Source organism: Oncorhynchus masou, unplaced genomic scaffold (assembly GCF_036934945.1).
Source record: "Oncorhynchus masou masou isolate Uvic2021 unplaced genomic scaffold, UVic_Omas_1.1 unplaced_scaffold_1608, whole genome shotgun sequence".
Taxonomy (NCBI): domain Eukaryota; kingdom Metazoa; phylum Chordata; class Actinopteri; order Salmoniformes; family Salmonidae; genus Oncorhynchus; species Oncorhynchus masou.
The window spans coordinates 45001-65000 of NW_027006172.1; the positions used below are offsets into that span (position 1 = coordinate 45001).

General features: G+C 43.2%; 2 protein-coding genes across 2 annotated transcripts in view; one reads left to right on the forward strand and one right to left on the reverse strand.

Moving 5' to 3' along the window:
- Positions 1 to 20000, forward strand: part of LOC135531502 (ventricular zone-expressed PH domain-containing protein-like) — a 113529-nt gene that overhangs the window by 32193 nt on the left and 61336 nt on the right. The gene's annotated exons all lie outside the window — the stretch shown is intronic.
- The window catches only part of LOC135531503 (pentraxin-related protein PTX3-like), a 23504-nt gene continuing 12494 nt past the window's right edge, over positions 8991 to 20000 (reverse strand). Inside the window, 2 exon segments of the mRNA XM_064959532.1 lie at positions 8991 to 11295; positions 11298 to 11525. Coding sequence (XP_064815604.1) covers positions 10865 to 11295; positions 11298 to 11525 — 659 coding nt within the window. The 3' untranslated portion in view covers positions 8991 to 10864.

The window sequence follows — 20000 nt, forward strand, 5'->3', positions numbered from 1 at the left end:
CTGGCCCCATCCTGACCCCCTCCTGGCCCCCTCCTGGCCCCCATCCTGGCCCCCTTCTCTCCAACCTCCATGAACCATCATATGAAATCAAGCTCTCAGGGTTAACCGTTTGTTTATCATGTAAATTATCCTGATTAGGTGATCATGTGTGTGTGTGTGTGTGTGACTACAATGATCCGCCTCCATCTTGTCCTGCCCTTGACCAGAATTTATGCACTAATGGCGGCCATATTGTGCCAGACCCCTCACCTGCAGCACAGGCAGCTGCGCTAGTCCCCTGGAGAGTCACTCACACACACACACACACACACACACACACACACACACACACACACACACACACACACACACACACACACACACACACACACACACACACACACACACACACACACACACACACACACACACACACACAGTTCCATGACAGCCTATTGGGAAATGGCTCCCACTCCCCTGTTAATACTGTCATGGTCTATTGTTTTGAGGTGCCTGCTGTGTTGATGATTTGCTGTATAATGTCTCTGTTTAAGGCATCATACCTTATGTCAAGTTCAATTTTCGTTTTATCGACTGTTGCATGTTGCGCTTTTTGGCACATTCACCGGGTACTTGTGTGCTTTGCTACTCTGGAGAAAGGAGGGGGGTTGGGGGGGGGTGACGTATAGGGCACATGAAGTGGTGAGAGAGACATATTGGGCACAGGAAGTGGTGAGAGAGTCTATTGGGCACAGGAAGTGGTGAGAGAGACATATTGGGCACAGGAAGTGGTGAGAGAGACACATAGGGCACAGGAAGTGGTGAAAAGCTGACATAGGGCACAGGAAGTGGTGAGAGAGCGACATATAGGGCACAGGAAGTGGTAAGAGAGAGACATAGGGCACAGGAAGTGGTGAGAGGGTGACATATAAGGCACAGGAAGTGGTAAGAGAGAGACATATAGGGCACAGGAAGTGATGAGAGAGAGACATAGGGCACAGGAAGTGGTGAGAGAGAGACATATAGGGCACAGGAAGTGATGAGAGAGAGACATAGTGCACAGGAAGTGGTGAGAGGGTGACATATAAGGCACAGGAAGTGGTAAGAGAGAGACTTATAGGGCACAGGAAGTGATGAGAGAGAGACATAGGGCACCGGAAGTGGTGAGAGAGAGACATATAGGGCACAGGATATGGTATGAGAGAGACATACGGCACAGGAAGTGGTGAGAGAGAGAGATATATAGGGCACAGGAAGTAGTGAGAGAGTGAGGGTTAGATGGAGAGAGAGGAGAGCAGAAGGGGATACGTGAGTAAGCAAAAAAACTGGCACCCATCCAGCCTTCAGAGAGGACGTTAACTAGAGAGTCTAGTATTTAGTAGCATTTCCTTCAAATTGTTTAACCTGGGTCAAACGTTTCGGGGAGCCTTCCACAAGCTTCCCACAATAAATTGGGTGAGTTTTGGCCCATTCCTCCTGACAGAGCTGGTGTTACTGAGTCAGGTTTGTAGGCATCCTTGCTCTCACACACTTTTTCAGTTCTGCCCACACATTTTCTTTAGGATTGAGGTCAGGGCTTTGTGATGGCCACTCCAATACCATGACTTTGTTGTCCTTAAGCCATTTTGCCACAACTTTGGTAGTATGCTTGGGGTCATTGTCCATTTGGAAGATCCATTTGCGACTAAGCTTTAACTTCCTGACTGATGTCTTGAGATGTTGCTTCAATATATCCACATCATTTTCCTTCTCATGATGTCATCTAATTTGTGTAGTGCACCAGTCCCTCCTGCAGCAAAGCACCCCCACAACATGATGCTGCCACCCCCGTGCTTCACGGTTGGGATGGTGTAATTTGTCTGGCAAACCTTCCCCTTTTTCCTTCAAACATAACGATGGTCATTATGGCCAAACTGTTCTATTTTTGTTTCATCAGACCAGAGGACATTTCTCCCAAAAGTGCGATCTTTGTCCCCATGTGCAGTTGCAAACCGTAGTCTGGCTTTTTTATGGCGGTTTTAGAGCACTGGCTTCTTCCTTGCTGAGCGGCCTTTCAGGTTATGTCATGTAGGACTCGTTTTACTGTGGATGTGGATACTTTTGTACCTGTTTCCTCCAGCATCTTCACAAGGTCCTTTGCTGTTATTCTGGGATTGATTTGCACTTTTCGCACCAAAGTGCGTTCTTCTTTAGGAGACAGAACGGGTCTCCTTCCTGAGTGGTATGACGGCTGTGTGGTCCCATGGTGTTTATACTTGCGTACTATTGTTTGTACAGATGAACGTGGTACCTTAAGACGTTTGGAAATTGCTCCTAAGGATGAACCACAAGTGTGGAGGTTTAAAAAAAAGAATTCTGAGGTCTTGGTTGATTGCTTTAGATTTTCACATATTTTCAAGCAAAAAGGCACTGAGTTTGAAGGTAGGCCTTGACATACATCCACAGGTACACCTCCAATTGACTCTTATGATGTCAATTAGCCTATCAGAAGCTTCTAAAGCCATGACATCATTTTCTGGAATTATCTAAGCTGTTTTTAAAGGCAAAGTTAACTTAGTGTATGTAAACTTCTGGCTCACTGGAATTGTTATACAGTGAATTATAAATGAAATAATCTGTCTGTAAACAATTGTTGGAAAAATGACTTGTGTCCTGCACAAAGTAGATGTCCTAACCGACATGCCAAAACTATAGTTTGTTAACAAGAAATGTGTGGAGTGGTTGAAAAGCGAGTTTTAATGACTCCAACCTAAGTGTTTCTAAACTTCCGACTTCAACTGTATCTACTCCCCATCCCGGATCCGGGATCGTGAATAAAGCCTCAGGCTCATTAGCATAACGCAACGTTAACGATTTCTGAAAATCGCAAATAAAATGAAAATAATGCGCCTGCTCTCAAGCTTAGCCTTTTCTTAACAACACTGTCATCTCAGATTTTCAAAATATGCTTTTGAACCATAGCAATTCACTAATTTGTGTAAGAGTATGCTAAGCTAGCTTAGCATTTTGAGTAGCATTTAGCACGCAACATTTTCACAAAAACCAGATAACCAAATAAATAAAATAATTTACCTTTGAAGAGCTTCGAATGTTTTCAATGAGGAGACTCTCAGTTACATAGCAAATGTTCAGTTTTTCCTGAAAGAGTCTTTGTGTAGGAGAAATCGCAACGTCAAACTTTTTCCGAATTAACTCCATAATATCGACCGAAACATGGCAAACGTTGTTTGGAATCAATCCTCAAGGTGTTTTTTCACATATCTCTTCATTGATATATCGTTCGTGGAAGCCTGCTTTCTTCTCTGAATTCCATGGAAAAATACTTGCAGCTGAGGTTTGCGCACCAATTTCGGCGCAGGACACCGGGCGGACACCTGGTAAATGTGGTCTCTTATGGTCAATCTTCCAATGATATGCCTACAAATACGTCACAATGCTGCAGACACCTTGGGGAACGATAGATAGGGCAGGCTCATTCCTCTCGCATTCACAGCCATATAAGGAGACAATGGAAAACGGAGCCTCAAAAATCCTGCTGATTTCCTGGATGCCGTTTCATCTTGGTTTTGCCTGTAGCTCACGTTCTAGGGCACGCACAGAAAATATCTTTGCAGTTCTGGAAACGTCAGAGTGTTTTCTTTCCAAAGCTATCAATTATATGTATAGTCGAGCATCTTTTTGTGACAAAATATCTTGTTTAATACGGGAACGTTTTTCATCCAAAAATGAAATAGCGCCCCCAGAGTTTCAAGAGGTTAAAAGCATTATTTATTGTGTACATTAATGTAAGCAATATGAAGTAGTGTAATTGTTCAGGGACAAGGGTCAGTAGGGATGACTTTGGCTTTAAGATAACAGCCTTTAAAGCACTAGGGTGAGGTTCAGCAGGGCTCTCTGTCATTCCATACTGTACTGTAGCCCACAGGCTGTTTGGCCCAGTTACTGCTATGAGGTATTGGGGTGGTTGCTCTGGTCTGGCTGCTCTGGTCTGGCTGCCCTGGTCTGGCTGCCCTGGTCTGGCTGCCCTGGTCTGGCTGCTCTGGTCTGGCTGCTCTGGTCTGGCTGCTCTGGTCTGGCTGCTCTGGTCTGGCTGCCCTGGTCTGGCTGCCCTGGTCTGGCTGCTCTGGTCTGGCTGCTCTGGTCTGGCTCCTCCGGTCAATAAACCCCACAGGCCTACCTCATTAAGGTTTTACAAGCAACTACATTAAATCCCACAGGCCTACCTCATTAAGGTTTTACAAGCAACTACATTAAACCCCACAGAGGCCTACCTCATTAAGGTTTTACAAGCAACTACATTAAACCCCACAGAGGCCTACCTCATTAAGGTTTTACAAGCAACGACATTAAACCCCACAGGTCTACCTCATTAAGGTTTTACAAGCAACTACATTAAACCCCACAGAGGCCTACCTCATTAAGGTTTTACAAACAACTACATTAAACCCCACAGAGGCCTACCTCATTAAGGTTTTACAAGCAACTACATTAAACCCCACAGAGGCCTACCTCATTAAGGTTTTACAAGCAACGACATTAAACCCCACAGGGGCCTACCTCATTAAGGTTTTACAAGCAACTACATTAAACCCCACAGGGGCCTACCTCATTAAGGTTTTACAAGCAACTACATTAAACCCCACAGAGGCCTACCTCATTAAGGTTTTACAAGCAACTACATTAAACCCCACAGAGGCCTACCTCATTAAGGTTTTACAAGCAACGACATTAAACCCCACAGGTCTACCTCATTAAGGTTTTACAAGCAACTACATTAAACCCCACAGAGGCCTACCTCATTAAGGTTTTACAAACAACTACATTAAACCCCACAGAGGCCTACCTCATTAAGGTTTTACAAGCAACTACATTAAACCCCACAGAGGCCTACCTCATTAAGGTTTTACAAGCAACGACATTAAACCCCACAGGTCTACCTCATTAAGGTTTTACAAGCAACTACATTAAACCCCACAGAGGCCTACCTCATTAAGGTTTTACAAGCAACTACATTAAACCCCACAGAGGCCTACCTCATTAAGGTTTTACAAGCAACAACATTAAACCCCACAGGTCTACCTCATTAAGGTTTTACAAGCAACTACATTAAACCCCACAGAGGCCTACCTCATTAAGGTTTTACAAACAACTACATTAAACCCCACAGAGGCCTACCTCATTAAGGTTTTACAAGCAACTACATTAAACCCCACAGAGGCCTACCTCATTAAGGTTTTACAAGCAACTACATTAAACCCCACAGAGGCCTACCTCATTAAGGTTTTACAAACAACTACATTAAACCCCACAGAGGCCTACCTCATTAAGGTTTTACAAGCAACTACATTAAACCCCACAGAGGCCTACCTCATTAAGGTTTTACAAGCAACGACATTAAACCCCACAGGTCTACCTCATTAAGGTTTTACAAGCAACTACATTAAACCCCACAGAGGCCTACCTCATTAAGGTTTTACAAGCAACTACATTAAACCCCACAGAGGCCTACCTCATTAAGGTTTTACAAGCAACAACATTAAACCCCACAGGTCTACCTCATTAAGGTTTTACAAGCAACTACATTAAACCCCACAGGGGCCTACCTCATTAAGGTTTTACAGGCAACTACAGTAAACCCCACAGGGGCCTACCTCATTAAGGTTTTACAAGCAACTACAGTAAACCCCACAGGGGCCTACCTCATTAAGGTTTTACATGCAACTACAGTAAACCCCACAGGGGCCTACCTCATTAAGGTTTTACAAACAACTACATTAAACCCCACAGGCCTACCTCATTATCACACCCCTTGATGTTTTCCACATTTTGTTGTGTTACAGACTGAATTTAAAATGGATTAAATTGAGATGTGTTTTATGCTGGCCAACACACAATACCCCATAATGTCAAAGTGGAATTATGTTTTTAGGATTTTTTACAAATTAATAAAAAAATAAAAAAGTTGAAATGTCTTGAGTCAATAAGCATTCAACCCCTTTATGGCAAGCCTACATAAGATCAGCAGTAAACATGTCACATTTGGACTGGCAGGTAGCCTAGTGGTTAGAGTGTAGAGGAGGCAGGTAGCCTAGTGGTTAGAGTGTAGAGGAGGCAGGTAGCCTAGTGGTTAGAGTGTAGAGGAGGCAGGTAGCCTAGTGGTTAGAGTGTAGAGGAGGCAGGTAGCCTAGTGGTTAGAGTGTAGAGGAGGCAGGTAGGCTAGTGGTTAGAGTGTAGAGGAGGCAGGTAGCCTAGTCGTTATGTGCTTAACAATTCACATAATAAGCTGCATGGACTCACTCTGTGTGCAATAATAAAGTTTAACATGATTTTTTAAAGACTATCCTCATCTCTGTACCCCAAACATACAATTATCTGTTAGGTCCCTCAGTCGTGCAATGAATTGTAAACACAGAGTAAACCCTAACGAACAGGGAGGTTTTCCAACGCCTCGCAAAGAAGGGCACCTATTGGTAGATGTGTCAAAGTCAAATAAAAAAAACAACACTGAATATTACTATGGATGGTGTATCAATACACCCAGTCAGTACAAAGATACAGGCGTCCTTCCTAACTCAGTTGCCGGAGAGGAAGGAAACCGCTCAGGGATTTCACTCTGAGGCCAGTTACAGAGTTTAATGGCTGTGATAAGAGAAAACTGAGGAGGGATCAACAACATTGCAGTTACTCCACAATACTAACCTAACTGAAAATAGGAAAAATAGGGAAGCCTGTGCAGATACAAATATTCCCAAACATGCATCCTGTCCAGAATACAAATATTCCCAAACATGCATCCTGTCCAGAATACAGATATTCCCAAACATGCAGCCTGTCCAGAATACAAATATTCCCAAACATGCAGCCTGTCCAGAATACAAATATTCCCAAACATGCATCCTGTCCAGAATACAGATATTCCCAAACATGCATCCTGTCCAGAATACAAATATTCCCAAACATGCAGCCTGTCCAGAATACAAATATTCCCAAACATGCAGCCTGTCCAGAATACAAATATTCCCAAACATGCAGCCTGTCCAGAATACAAATATTCCCAAACATGCATCCTGTCCAGAATACAGATATTCCCAAACATGCATCCTGTCCAGAATACAGATATTCCCAAACATGCATCCTGTCCAGAATACAGATATTCCCAAACATGCATCCTGTCCAGAATACAAATATTCCCAAACATGCATCCTGTCCAGAATACAAATATTCCCAAACATGCATCCTGTCCAGAATACAAATATTCCCAAACATGCATCCTGTCCAGAATACAAATATTCCCAAACATGCATCCTGTCCAGAATACAAATATTCCCAAACATGCAGCCTGTCCAGAATACAAAGTGTTATGTTTGGGGTAAATCCAATACAACATATTACTGAGTACCACGCTCCTTATTTTCAAGCATAGTGGTGGCTGCATTTTGTTATGGGTATGCTTGTAATCGTTAAGGACTGGGGAGTTTTTCAGGATAAAAAAGACATTTAATGGACCTAAGCACATACAAAATCCTAAAGGAAAACCTGGTTCAGTCTGCTTTCCAGCAGACACTGGGAGAGGAATTCACCTTTCCGCTGGACAATAACCTAGAACACAAGGTCAAATCTACACTGGAGTTGCTTACCAAGAAGACAGTGAATGTTCCTGAGTGGCCGAGTTATAGTTTTGACTTAAATCTACATAAAAATCTATGGCAAGACCTGAAAATGGTTTTCTAACAATGATCAACAACCAATTTGACAGAGCTTGAAGAATTTTGTAAACAGTAATTGGCAAATGTTGCACAACCCAAGTGTGGAAAGCTCTTAGAGACGAGAAAGACGTTGTGACTACTTACTGTATGTAAAGTAGATATTTCTGTATTTCATTTTCAAATAAATTTGTAATAAAAAAAAAGAAAACGTTTTGACTTTGTCATTCTGGGATATTGTGTGAGAGAAAAAATACATATTTAATCCATTTTGAATTCAGGCTGTAAATGTGTCCACTAAATGTGGACGGGGTATGAATACATTCACACACGCACACACACACACACACACACACACACACACACACACACACACACACACACACACACACACACACACACACACACACACACACACACACACACACACACACACACACACACACACACAGTTCGGTTGTCCACCCCAAACTCATCCACCCATTGCCCAAACCCCCTGACCTCACCCGAACCACATCACATCATCCTATTTCCTGAACTGGTGGCTGCTGGGAAGGGAGAGGTCAATTGTTATTGGTTCCCTGGGTTACGGGGCAGGGGGCGGGGTTAACGACGTAAAGAGTGGGTGAAACATGCATAAGCTGATACAGTACCTTGTCTCGAGGATAGGGAGGGAGGAAGGGATATGAGGGGGGATTGACTTCAACAAGAAAGGATCTGTATACTGCCAGCAGTTACAACTTGAACAGCATATTTCCTGTCATTCTATTAACTCTCTGTAGTTATGCATTAGGACTATCTAAATGAAGTGAAACAGAAGTCAGGCTTAGTTCGTCTGCAGACCATCTACCTCACATTCAACCACGTATCAACTGATGAGCACCGTCCAGTGCATTCGCTAACTCTCTGTAGTTATGTAGTTATGCATTAGGACTATCTACCTCACATTCAACTACGTATCAACTGATGAGCACCGTCCAGTGCATTCGCTAACTCTCTGTAGTTATGTAGTTATGCATTAGGACTATCTACCTCACATTCAACCACGTACCAACTGATGAGCACCGTCCAGTGCATTCGCTAACTCTCTGTAGTTATGTAGTTATGCATTAGGACTATCTAAATGAAGTGAAACACTTTTTTTATATATTAAGTTAATATGCAACGATCACTCAACACATCCGAATGTGCAGCTGTTGTTGGGATGAGTGAAATGGCCGTTTTGACACAGGGGGGAAACAAACCAGCATTTAGCGCAATTAAACCTGTTGTTCTTGTTGGTGATGAAGAGAGGTATCGGACACATACTGTTAACATGTAGTTTTATTCATATCTTGGTCTCCAATTCTAGTCCTACTGTAATGCAAAAAAAATAATAAGATTTATATACAAAATACATTCATTTTTACTTCTTGACAAAAACACAAAACAATTTACAATATGATACACATTGTCTACTACGTTAATAACAGAGAGCAGAGATAGGTCGTAACAAAACATTCTGTAAACATTGTCCACAGTTCCTCTTTTCAAATCAAGTGTTTCTGTCTCACAAGGGACGCAAAACCAATAGGGAATAAGCCACTATAGTTGTGTCATCTTGTTGTCACCCATTTCAAAGAGAAACACAAAAACCCCTTTGGATTATATAGAACACAAAGAGAAACACAAAAACCCCTTTGGATTATATAGAACACAAAGAGAAACACAATAAACCCCTTTGGATTATATAGAACACAAAGAGAAACACAAAAACCCCTTTTAGATTATATAGAAAACAAAGAGAAACACAATAAACCCCTTTTAGATTTATATAGAAAACAAAGAGAAACACAATAAACCCCTTTTAGATTATATAGAAAACAAAGAGAAACACAATAAACCCCTTTTTAGATTATATAGAAAACAAAGAGAAACACAAAACAACTGAAATATTATGTTTGTCACATCTGAAATGTAAACACTTTGATAAAAACATTTTTTTAAAAGTTGGAAACAACGATTGAAAAAAAGATTCACTTTTTTTCTCCAGGAAATGTAATATTATAAGGCAATAGAACAGTTACAATATCCTATGGCAGCATGCAGATGGTTGTTACTACATAGCCATGCCAGAGAGGACCACGGTAGAACGTTTTCTAACCACAATGCCATCCTAACAACTAAACCCAAACCTCAACCCTTTCCCATTTAACTCACCCCTCAACCCTGACACTCCCATTGGTAAAAAATAGCTAACGTACTTGCAAAAATAATGCTGATATTTATAGCAAATGTTGTCCTCTCTAGGATAGCTTCTGATGGTATAGATCATATTGTCCTCCTCTGGCATAGCTTCTGATGGTATAGATAATGTTGTCCTCTCTAATATAGCTTCTGATGTTATAGATAATGTTGTCCTCTCTAATATAGCTTCTGATGGTATAGATAATATTGTCCTCCTCTAGCATGGCTTCTGATGTTATAGATAATGTTGTCCTCTCTAATATAGCTTCTGATGGTATAGATAATGTTGTCCTCCTCTGGCATAGCTTCTGATGTTATAGATAATGTTGTCCTCCTCTGGCATAGCTTCTGATGTTATAGATAATGTTGTCCTCCTCTGGCATAGCTTCTGATGTTATAGATAATGTTGTCCTCCTCTGGCATGGCCATCTAGCGATGACCCTTGCAGACTGTTTTTTGTGACAGTTGCCCTCAAGCATCTTTCCTTCCACACAATGAGCTCTTTGTTTCTCTCTCTCACCTCGGTCCTTTCCTTTTCTCTCTTTAAATCTGTGGTAAATTCTGGTTCCTCCACTTCTCCTCCTAAGGCTATGTACAGTATACTAATGCTTCTCACCAAGGGTGTGTGTGTGTGTGTGTGTGTGTGTGTGTGTGTGTGTGTGTGTGTGTGTGTGTGTGTGTGTGTGTGTGTGTGTGTGTGTGTGTGTGTGTGTGTGTGTGTGTTGCCACTCTCCTGCTTCTCTAAATGGGAACCACTTCTCCAACAGGACACATTATTGTCACAGTCTCCTTAACCATTAAAGGAAGCTGCTGTTGTTGTTGTTGTTTATGTTCACATTATTGTCGCAGTCTCAGCCAGTTGGGCTGTTCTGCCCTGCAGGTCTTAGTTTATAATGGTGATGATAGAGTTCATTTAAATGATGATGATGAGGATGATGATGAAAACGTCATCAGAGTTAGTTGATGAACTGAGCACCCCCGTGAGGCACGATCTCCGTCAAGCCCCACCCAACCACGTTCCCCCTCTGCTCACACCCCTCGCCGTCCTGCAAAGCCAGTTGGGATATCTCCTCCTCCGTCAGCACGCTGTCCCACACGTTCACCCCTGTCATCTTCCCAGCGAACGCCAACTTGGCATCGAAGCCTCCGTCAAACCCAGGCATCTGACTCCCACTGCCACCTGACCCTCCAGAGACCCCACCGTCGTTCTTCTCCTGCCCCAGCTGGAGGGAGCCTCCATCGGGTAACACGTGGCCCTCGGCCACCCCGGGTGTGAATGCCACTCTGTGTCCATCGGCCCACAGTGACGCTATACCCTGCTCAGAGCTCCAAGCCCCGCATATGTGGGTCCAAATTCCTCCTCTCACCACGCCCCGCCCCTCCACCAGGTGAGCCTCTCCCCCACAGTGAAGAGAGCCCTGGTTCCTCTGAGAAGGAGCTGGATCTCATAGGGGTTCCGTTTGGTTCCGTAGGAGAACAGCACGGTTCTGTTGGAGACGGAGACAGGCTTGGCCCACAGGCACACGGTGAAGGAAGAGAGGGAGAGAGGGAGGTCTGGTGTCACTGACGAGAAGATACGAGGGGAACGCATAGGGAAGAGAAGAGCGGTCTCACAGCCTGCGAGAGAGGAGAGAGGGAGGAGAGAGGGAGGAGAGAGGAGAGAGGGAGGAGAGAGGAGAGAGGGAGGAGAGAGGGAGGAGAGAGGGAGGGAGAGAGGGAGGAGAGAGGAGAGAGGGAGGAGAGAGGGAGGAGAGAGGGAGGAGAGAGGGAGGAGGGAGGAGAGAGGAGAGAGGGAGGAGAGAAGGAGGAGGAGAGAGGGAGGAGAGAGGGAGGAGAGAGGAGAGAGGGAGGAGAGAGGAGAGAGGGAGGAGAGAGGAGAGAGGGAGGAGAGAAGGAGAGAGGGAGGAGAGAATGAGAGGGAGGAGAGAAGGAGAGAGGGAGGAGAGAGGGAGGGAGAGAGGAGAGAGGGAGGAGAGAAGGAGAGAGGGAGGAGAGAAGGAGAAAGGGAGGAGAGAATGAGAGAGAGGGAGAGAGGAGAGAGGGAGGAGAGAAGGAGAGAGGGAGGAGAGAATGAGAGAGGGAGAAGAGAAGGAGAGAGGGAGGAGAGAATGAGAGAGGGAGGGAGAGAAGGAGAGAGGGAGGAGAGAAGGAGAGAGGGAGGAGAGAGGAGAGAGGGAGGAGAGAAGGAGGAGAGAATGAGAGAGGGAGGAGAGAGGGAGGAGAGAGGAGAGAGGGAGGAGAGAAGGAGAGAGGGAGGAGAGAATGAGAGAGGGAGGAGAGAGGGAGGAGAGAATGAGAGAGGGAGGAGAGAATGAGAGGGAGGAGAGAAGGAGAGAGGGAGGAGAGAATGAGAGAGGGAGGAGAGAAGGAGAGAGGGAGGAGAGAATGAGAGAGGGAGGAGAGAGGAGAGAGGGAGGAGAGAAGGAGAGAGGGAGGAGAGAATGAGAGAGGGAGGAGAGAAGGAGAGAGGGAGGAGAGAATGAGAGAGGGGAGGAGAGAGAGGAGGGAGGAGAGAAGGAGAGAGGGGGAGGAGAGAGGAGAGAGGGAGGAGAGAAGGAGAGAGGGAGGAGAGAGGGAGGAGAGAAGGAGAGAGGGAGGAGAGAGGAGAGAGGGAGGAGAGAAGGAGAGAGGGAGGAGAGAATGAGAGAGGGAGGAGAGAAGGAGAGAGGGGGAGGAGAGAAGGAGAGAGGGAGGAGAGAGAGAGAGGGTGGAGAGAAGGAGAGAGGAGAGAAGGAGAGAGGAGAGAAGGAGAGAGGGAGGAGAGAAGGAGGAGGAGAGGAGAGAGGGAGGAGAGAAGGAGAGAGGGAGGAGAGGAGAGAGGGAGGAGAGAAGGAGAGAGGGAGGAGAGAGGAGAGAGGGAGAGAGGAGAGAGGGAGGAGAGAAGGAGTAGAGAAGGAGAGAGGGAGGAGAGAGGAGAGAGGGAGGAGAGAAGGAGAGAGGGATGAGAGAGGAGAGAGGGAGGAGAGAAGGAGAGAGGAGAGAGGGAGGAGAGAAGGAGAGAGGCGAGAGGGAGGAGAGAATGAGATAATTGCTTTAGTCATTTTACGGTTATTAATTGATCTGCAAGACGACCAATTTAGGAAACCACAAGATGGCGAAAAGTCCAAATCTACTTCTACTTTTTATCATTGTTCTTTTCCTCTTGTTATAAGTCTGATTTACATTCTTACTTAATGTGATGAAAAGAAGAGAGACTGAAACAGGCCCTGCCTTCTGCCAGCACGCTGCCTCGCGGGGCTTCTTCAGATCTTTACTAAGTTCCCAGAAGCACTACGGATGACCAGAGCGTCAAGTCTTCATCCAAAAAGGTTTTCCACGTCAAGAAACACGGCGCTAGATATTCATGATGTATTATAAACCTGGTGGTTTGAACTCTGAATGGTGATTGGCTGAAAGCCGTGGTATATTTAAGCAATAAGGCCAGAGGGGGGTGTGGTATATGGCCAATATACCACGGCTAAGGGCTGTTCAATATAAACCCTGTGAGAGATCTCCGTTGGTAACATTGAATGACTATATGACTATATGACTATGACTATGAATGACTATATGACTATGAATGACTATATGACTATATGACTATGACTATGAATGACTATATGACTATGAATGACTATATGACTATGACTATGAATGACTATATGACTATGACTATGACTATGAATGACTATATGACTATGACTATGAATGACTATATGACTATATGACTATGAATGACTATATGACTATATGACTATGAATGACTATATGACTATGAATGACTATATGACTATGAATGACTATATGACTATGACTATGAATGACTATATGACTATATGACTATGACTATGAATGACTATATGACTATATGACTATGACTATGAATGACTATATGACTATATGACTATGAATGACTATATGACTATATGACTATGACTATGAATGACTATATGACTATATGACTATGACTATGAATGACTATATGACTATATGACTATGAATGACTATATGACTATATGACTATGACTATGAATGACTATATGACTATATGACTATGACTATGAATGACTATATGACTATATGACTATGACTATGAATGACTATATGACTATATGACTATGACTATGAATGACTATATGACTATGAATGACTATATGACTATATGACTATGACTATGAATGACTATATGACTATATGACTATGACTATGAATGACTATATGACTATATGACTATGACTATGAATGACTATATGACTATATGACTATGACTATGAATGACTATATGACTATGAATGACTATATGACTATATGACTATATGACTATATGACTATATGACTATGAATGACTATATGACTATATGACTATATGACTATGAATGACTATATGACTATATGACTATATGACTATGAATGACTATATGACTATGACTATGAATGACTATATGACTATGAATGACTATATGACTATGAATGACTATATGACTATATGACTATATGACTATGAATGACTATATGACTATGAATGACTATATGACTATGAATGACTATATGACTATATGACTATGACTATGAATGACTATATGACTATATGACTATGAATGACTATATGACTATATGACTATATGACTATGAATGACTATATGACTATATGACTATGACTATGAATGACTATATGACTATGAATGACTATATGACTATGACTATGACTATGAATGACTATATGACTATGAATGACTATATGACTATATGACTATATGACTATGACTATGAATGACTATATGACTATGAATGACTATATGACTATATGACTATGACTATGAATGACTATATGACTATGAATGACTATATGACTATATGACTATGACTATGAATGACTATATGACTATGAATGACTATATGACTATGACTATGAATGACTATATGACTATGAATGACTATATGACTATGAATGACTATATGACTATATGACTATGAATGACTATATGACTATATGACTATGAATGACTATATGACTATGACTATGAATGACTATATGACTATATGACTATGACTATGAATGACTATATGACTATATGACTATGAATGACTATATGACTATGACTATGAATGACTATATGACTATATGACTATGACTATGAATGACTATATGACTATATGACTATGACTATGAATGACTATATGACTATGAATGACTATATGACTATGAATGACTATATGACTATATGACTATGACTATGAATGACTATATGACTATGAATGACTATATGACTATGAATGACTATATGACTATGACTATGAATGACTATATGACTATGAATGACTATATGACTATGACTATGAATGACTATATGACTATGACTATGAATGACTATATGACTATGAATGACTATATGACTATATGAGAATGACTATGAATGACTATATGACTATATGACTATGAATGACTATATGACTATGACTATGAATGACTATATGACTATATGACTATGAATGACTATATGACTATGACTATGAATGACTATATGACTATGACTATGAATGACTATATGACTATGACTATGAATGACTATATGACTATATGACTATGACTATGAATGACTATATGACTATATGACTATGACTATGAATGACTATATGACTATGACTATGAATGACTATATGACTATGAATGACTATATGACTATATGACTATGACTATGAATGACTATATGACTATGACTATGAATGACTATATGACTATGAATGACTATATGACTATATGACTATGACTATGAATGACTATATGACTATGAATGACTATATGACTATGAATGACTATATGACTATGACTATGAATGACTATATGACTATGAATGACTATATGACTATGACTATGAATGACTATATGACTATGACTATGAATGACTATATGACTATGACTATGAATGACTATATGACTATATGACTATGAATGACTATATGACTATATGACTATGAATGACTATATGACTATGAATGACTATATGACTATGACTATGAATGACTATATGACTATGAATGACTATATGACTATGACTATGAATGACTATATGACTATGACTATGAATGACTATATGACTATGAATGACTATATGACTATGACTATGAATGACTATATGACTATGAATGACTATATGACTATGACTATGAATGACTATATGACTATGAATGACTATATGACTATGTCTATGAATGACTATAGAACAAATCTATATAGGATCTTTATGGTTGAACGTTTAACAGTCATGCATGCCAATGTAACAGTATAGCTTCCGTCCCTCTCCCCAACCTGGGCTCGAACCAGGGACCCTCTCCACACATCAACCTCAGTCATTCAGGAAGCATCGTTACCCATCGCGCCACAAAATCCACGGAAACTTTGCAGAGCAAGGAGAACCACTGCTTCAAGGTCTCAGAGCAAGTGACGTCACCGATTGAAACGCTATTTAGCGCGCAACACCGCTAACTAAACACCGCGAACTAAACACCGCTAACTAGCTAGCCGTTTCACATCGGTTCCACCAATAGAGTGAAGTAGAAGTATTTCTTTTCTCTCTCTCTGTCCTTTAGGCGACAAAATAATAAACCTGGATGCTCTGTTTCTTATCGCAAACACCACTAGGCATGTGTGTGTGTGTGCGTGTGCGTGTGTGTGTGTGTGTGTGTGTGTGTGTGTGTGTGTGTGTGTGTGTGTGTGTGTGTGTGTGTGTGTGTGTGTGTGTGTGTGTGTGTGTGTGTGTGTGAGTGTAAATGGGATCTATAAATGGGATCTATAAATGGGATAATAACAGTGGTGTAAAGTATTTAAGTCCACCATCTGGATCCACTGTCTCATTAAAGATCTGCCCTCTATGAATTAAAACCTAATTATGACAAGCGGACCATATTACATATTGGATCGTTAAAAAAACAACACAGTGTTTACACTTCCTTGTAGTTTACCAACAAAATGAATAGGGAACATGTTTGTCTGCCATATAGTAAAGATACTAATTGGTTGAAATGAACTGGCATTAATAGAAAAATATACCAGTTTCATCTGAGGACAAAAATGTTGACAGATGCTCCATACAGGTTGCAAAATAAATGGGAAGAGATTTTCGATGTACCAATTCCGTGCCACATGGTTTATGAACTGGTACAAACAACTACACTTGATTCAACACAGTTTTTCAATTTAAATGATTATATATAATTCTTGCCACCAGCAGAATGCTGTATATATTGGGGCAACAAAACAACCACCTCAGCTCTGTAGATTTTGTTGTGAAGAGACAGAAACAATCAATCATTTATTCTGGTATTGTCCCTATGTTGCTTGTTTCTGGTCACAGGTTCAGGAATGGTTAAACAAAATCACAACATGGACTTAAAATGAACCTTACAAATAGCAGTGTTGGGCGATCTGGACAGCCATAGTCAGTCAATAAATAACATAATAATACTGGTAGGAAAGCTTTTCATCTTTAGCTCACAATCTGTGGATACTATACCATTAGTAAGGTTACATGTTTTTGTAAAACATCAGAGGACAATTGAAAAAATATATGGTACATGGAACCCGAATGAAGGTGGTCTATGGTGATAGTTGGGATGGGCTGAGAGGTTGAGGGTGGTCTATGGTGATAGGTGGGATGGGCTGAGAGGTTGAGGGTGGTCTATGGTGATAGGTGGGATGGGCTGAGAGGTTGAGGGGTGGTCTATGGTGATAGGTGGGATGGGCTGAGAGGTTGAGGGTGGTCTATGGTGATAGTTGGGATGGGCTGAGAGGGGCTGAGGGGTGGTCTATGGTGATAGGTGGGATGGGCTGAGAGGTTGAGGGTGGTCTATGGTGATAGGTGGGATGGGCTGAGAGGTTGAGGGTGGTCTATGGTGATAGGTGGGATGGGCTGAGAGGTTGAGGGTGGTCTATGGTGATAGTTGGGATGGGCTGAGAGGGGCTGAGGGGTGGTCTATGGTGATAGTTGGGATGGGCTGAGAGGTTGAGGGGTGGTCTATGGTGATAGGTGGGATGGGCTGAGAGGTTGAGGGTGGTCTATGGTGATAGGTGGGATGGGCTGAGAGGTTGAGGGTGGTCTATGGTGATAGGTGGGATGGGCTGAGAGGTTGAGGGGTGGTCTATGGTGATAGGTGGGATGGGCTGAGAGGGGCTGAGGGGTGGTCTATGGTGATAGGTGGGATGGGCTGAGAGGTTGAGGGTGGTCTATGGTGATAGGTGGGATGGGCTGAGAGGTTGAGGGTGGTCTATGGTGATAGGTGGGATGGGCTGAGAGGTTGAGGGTGGTCTATGGTGATAGTTGGGATGGGCTGAGAGGGGCTGAGGGTGGTCTATGGTGATAGGTGGGATGGGCTGAGAGGTTGAGGGTGGTCTATGGTGATAGGTGGGATGGGCTGAGAGGTTGAGGGTGGTCTATGGTGATAGGTGGGATGGGCTGAGAGGTTGAGGGTGGTCTATGGTGATAGGTGGGATGGGCTGAGAGGTTGAAGGTGGTCTATGGTGATAGGTGGGATGGGCTGAGAGGGGCTGAGGGGTGGTCTATGGTGATAGGTGGGATGGGGTGAGAGTGGCTGAGGGGTGGTCTATGGTGATAGTTGGGATGGGCTGAGAGGGGCTGAGGGGTGGTCTATGGTGATAGTTGGGATGGGCTGAGAGGTTGAGGGTGGTCTATGGTGATAGGTGGGATGGGCTGAGAGTGGCTGAGGGGTGGTCTATGGTGATAGTTGGGATGGGCTGAGAGGTTGAGGGTGGTCTATGGTGATAGGTGGGATGGGCTGAGAGGTTGAGGGTGGTCTATGGTGATAGTTGGGATGGGCTGAGAGTGGCTGAGGGGTGGTCTATGGTGATAGTTGGGATGGGCTGAGAGGTTGAGGGTGGTCTATGGTGATAGTTGGGATGGGCTGAGAGGTTGAGGGTGGTCTATGGTGATAGGTGGGATGGGGTGAGAGTGGCTGAGGGGTGGTCTATGGTGATAGTTGGGATGGGCTGAGAGGTTGAGGGTGGTCTATGGTGATAGTTGGGATGGGCTGAGAGGTTGAGGGTGGTCTATGGTGATAGGTGGGATGGGCTGAGGGGCTGAGGGGTGGTCTATGGTGATAGGTGGGATGGGCTGAGAGGTTGAGGGGTGGTCTATGGTGATAGTTGGGATGGGCTGAGAGGTTGAGGGTGGTCTATGGTGATAGGTGGGATGGGCTGAGGGGCTGAGGGGTGGTCTATGGTGATAGGTGGGATGGGCTGAGGGGCTGAGGGGTGGTCTATGGTGATAGGTGGGATGGGCTGAGAGTGGCTGAGGGGTGGTCTATGGTGATAGGTGGGATGGGGTGAGAGTGGCTGAGGGGTGGTCTATGGTGATAGGTGGGATGGGCTGAGGGGCTGAGGGGTGGTCTATGGTGATAGGTGGATGGGCTGAGGGGTGGTCTATGGTGATAGGTGGGATGGGCTGAGAGGCTGAGGGGTGGTCTATGGTGATAGGTGGGATGGGCTGAGGGGTGGTCTATGGTGATAGGTGGGATGGGCTGAGAGGCTGAGGGGTGGTCTATGGTGATAGATGGGATGGGCTGAGGGGTGGGATTAGAGAGCTTATGTTTGGTCATGCATTATTGTTATGTGACTGCTTTTAACATGTATGTAGTAGCTCCGGGGGGGGTATTAAAAAGAATACAAAAAGAAGAAGAAAAGTACTTAAGTAAAAACTATTTAAAGTACAACTTAAGTCGTTTTTTCGGGGAATCTGTGTTTTACTTCACTATTTATTATTTTTACTTTTACTTCACTACATTCCTATAGGAAATATTGTACTTTTTACTCCATACATTTTCCCTGACACCCAAAAGTACTCGTTACATTTTGAATGCTTACCAGGATAGGGACATCAATATTCACACACTTATCAATAGAACATCTCTACTGCCTCTGATCTGGAGGACTCACTAAACATAGAACATCCCTGTTCGTCCCTACTGCCTCTGATCGGGAGAACTCACTAAACAGAGAACATCCCTGGTCATCCCTACTGCCTCTGATCTGGAGGACTCACTAAACAGAGAACATCCCTGGTCATCCCTACTGCCTCTGATCTGGAGGACTCACTAAACAGA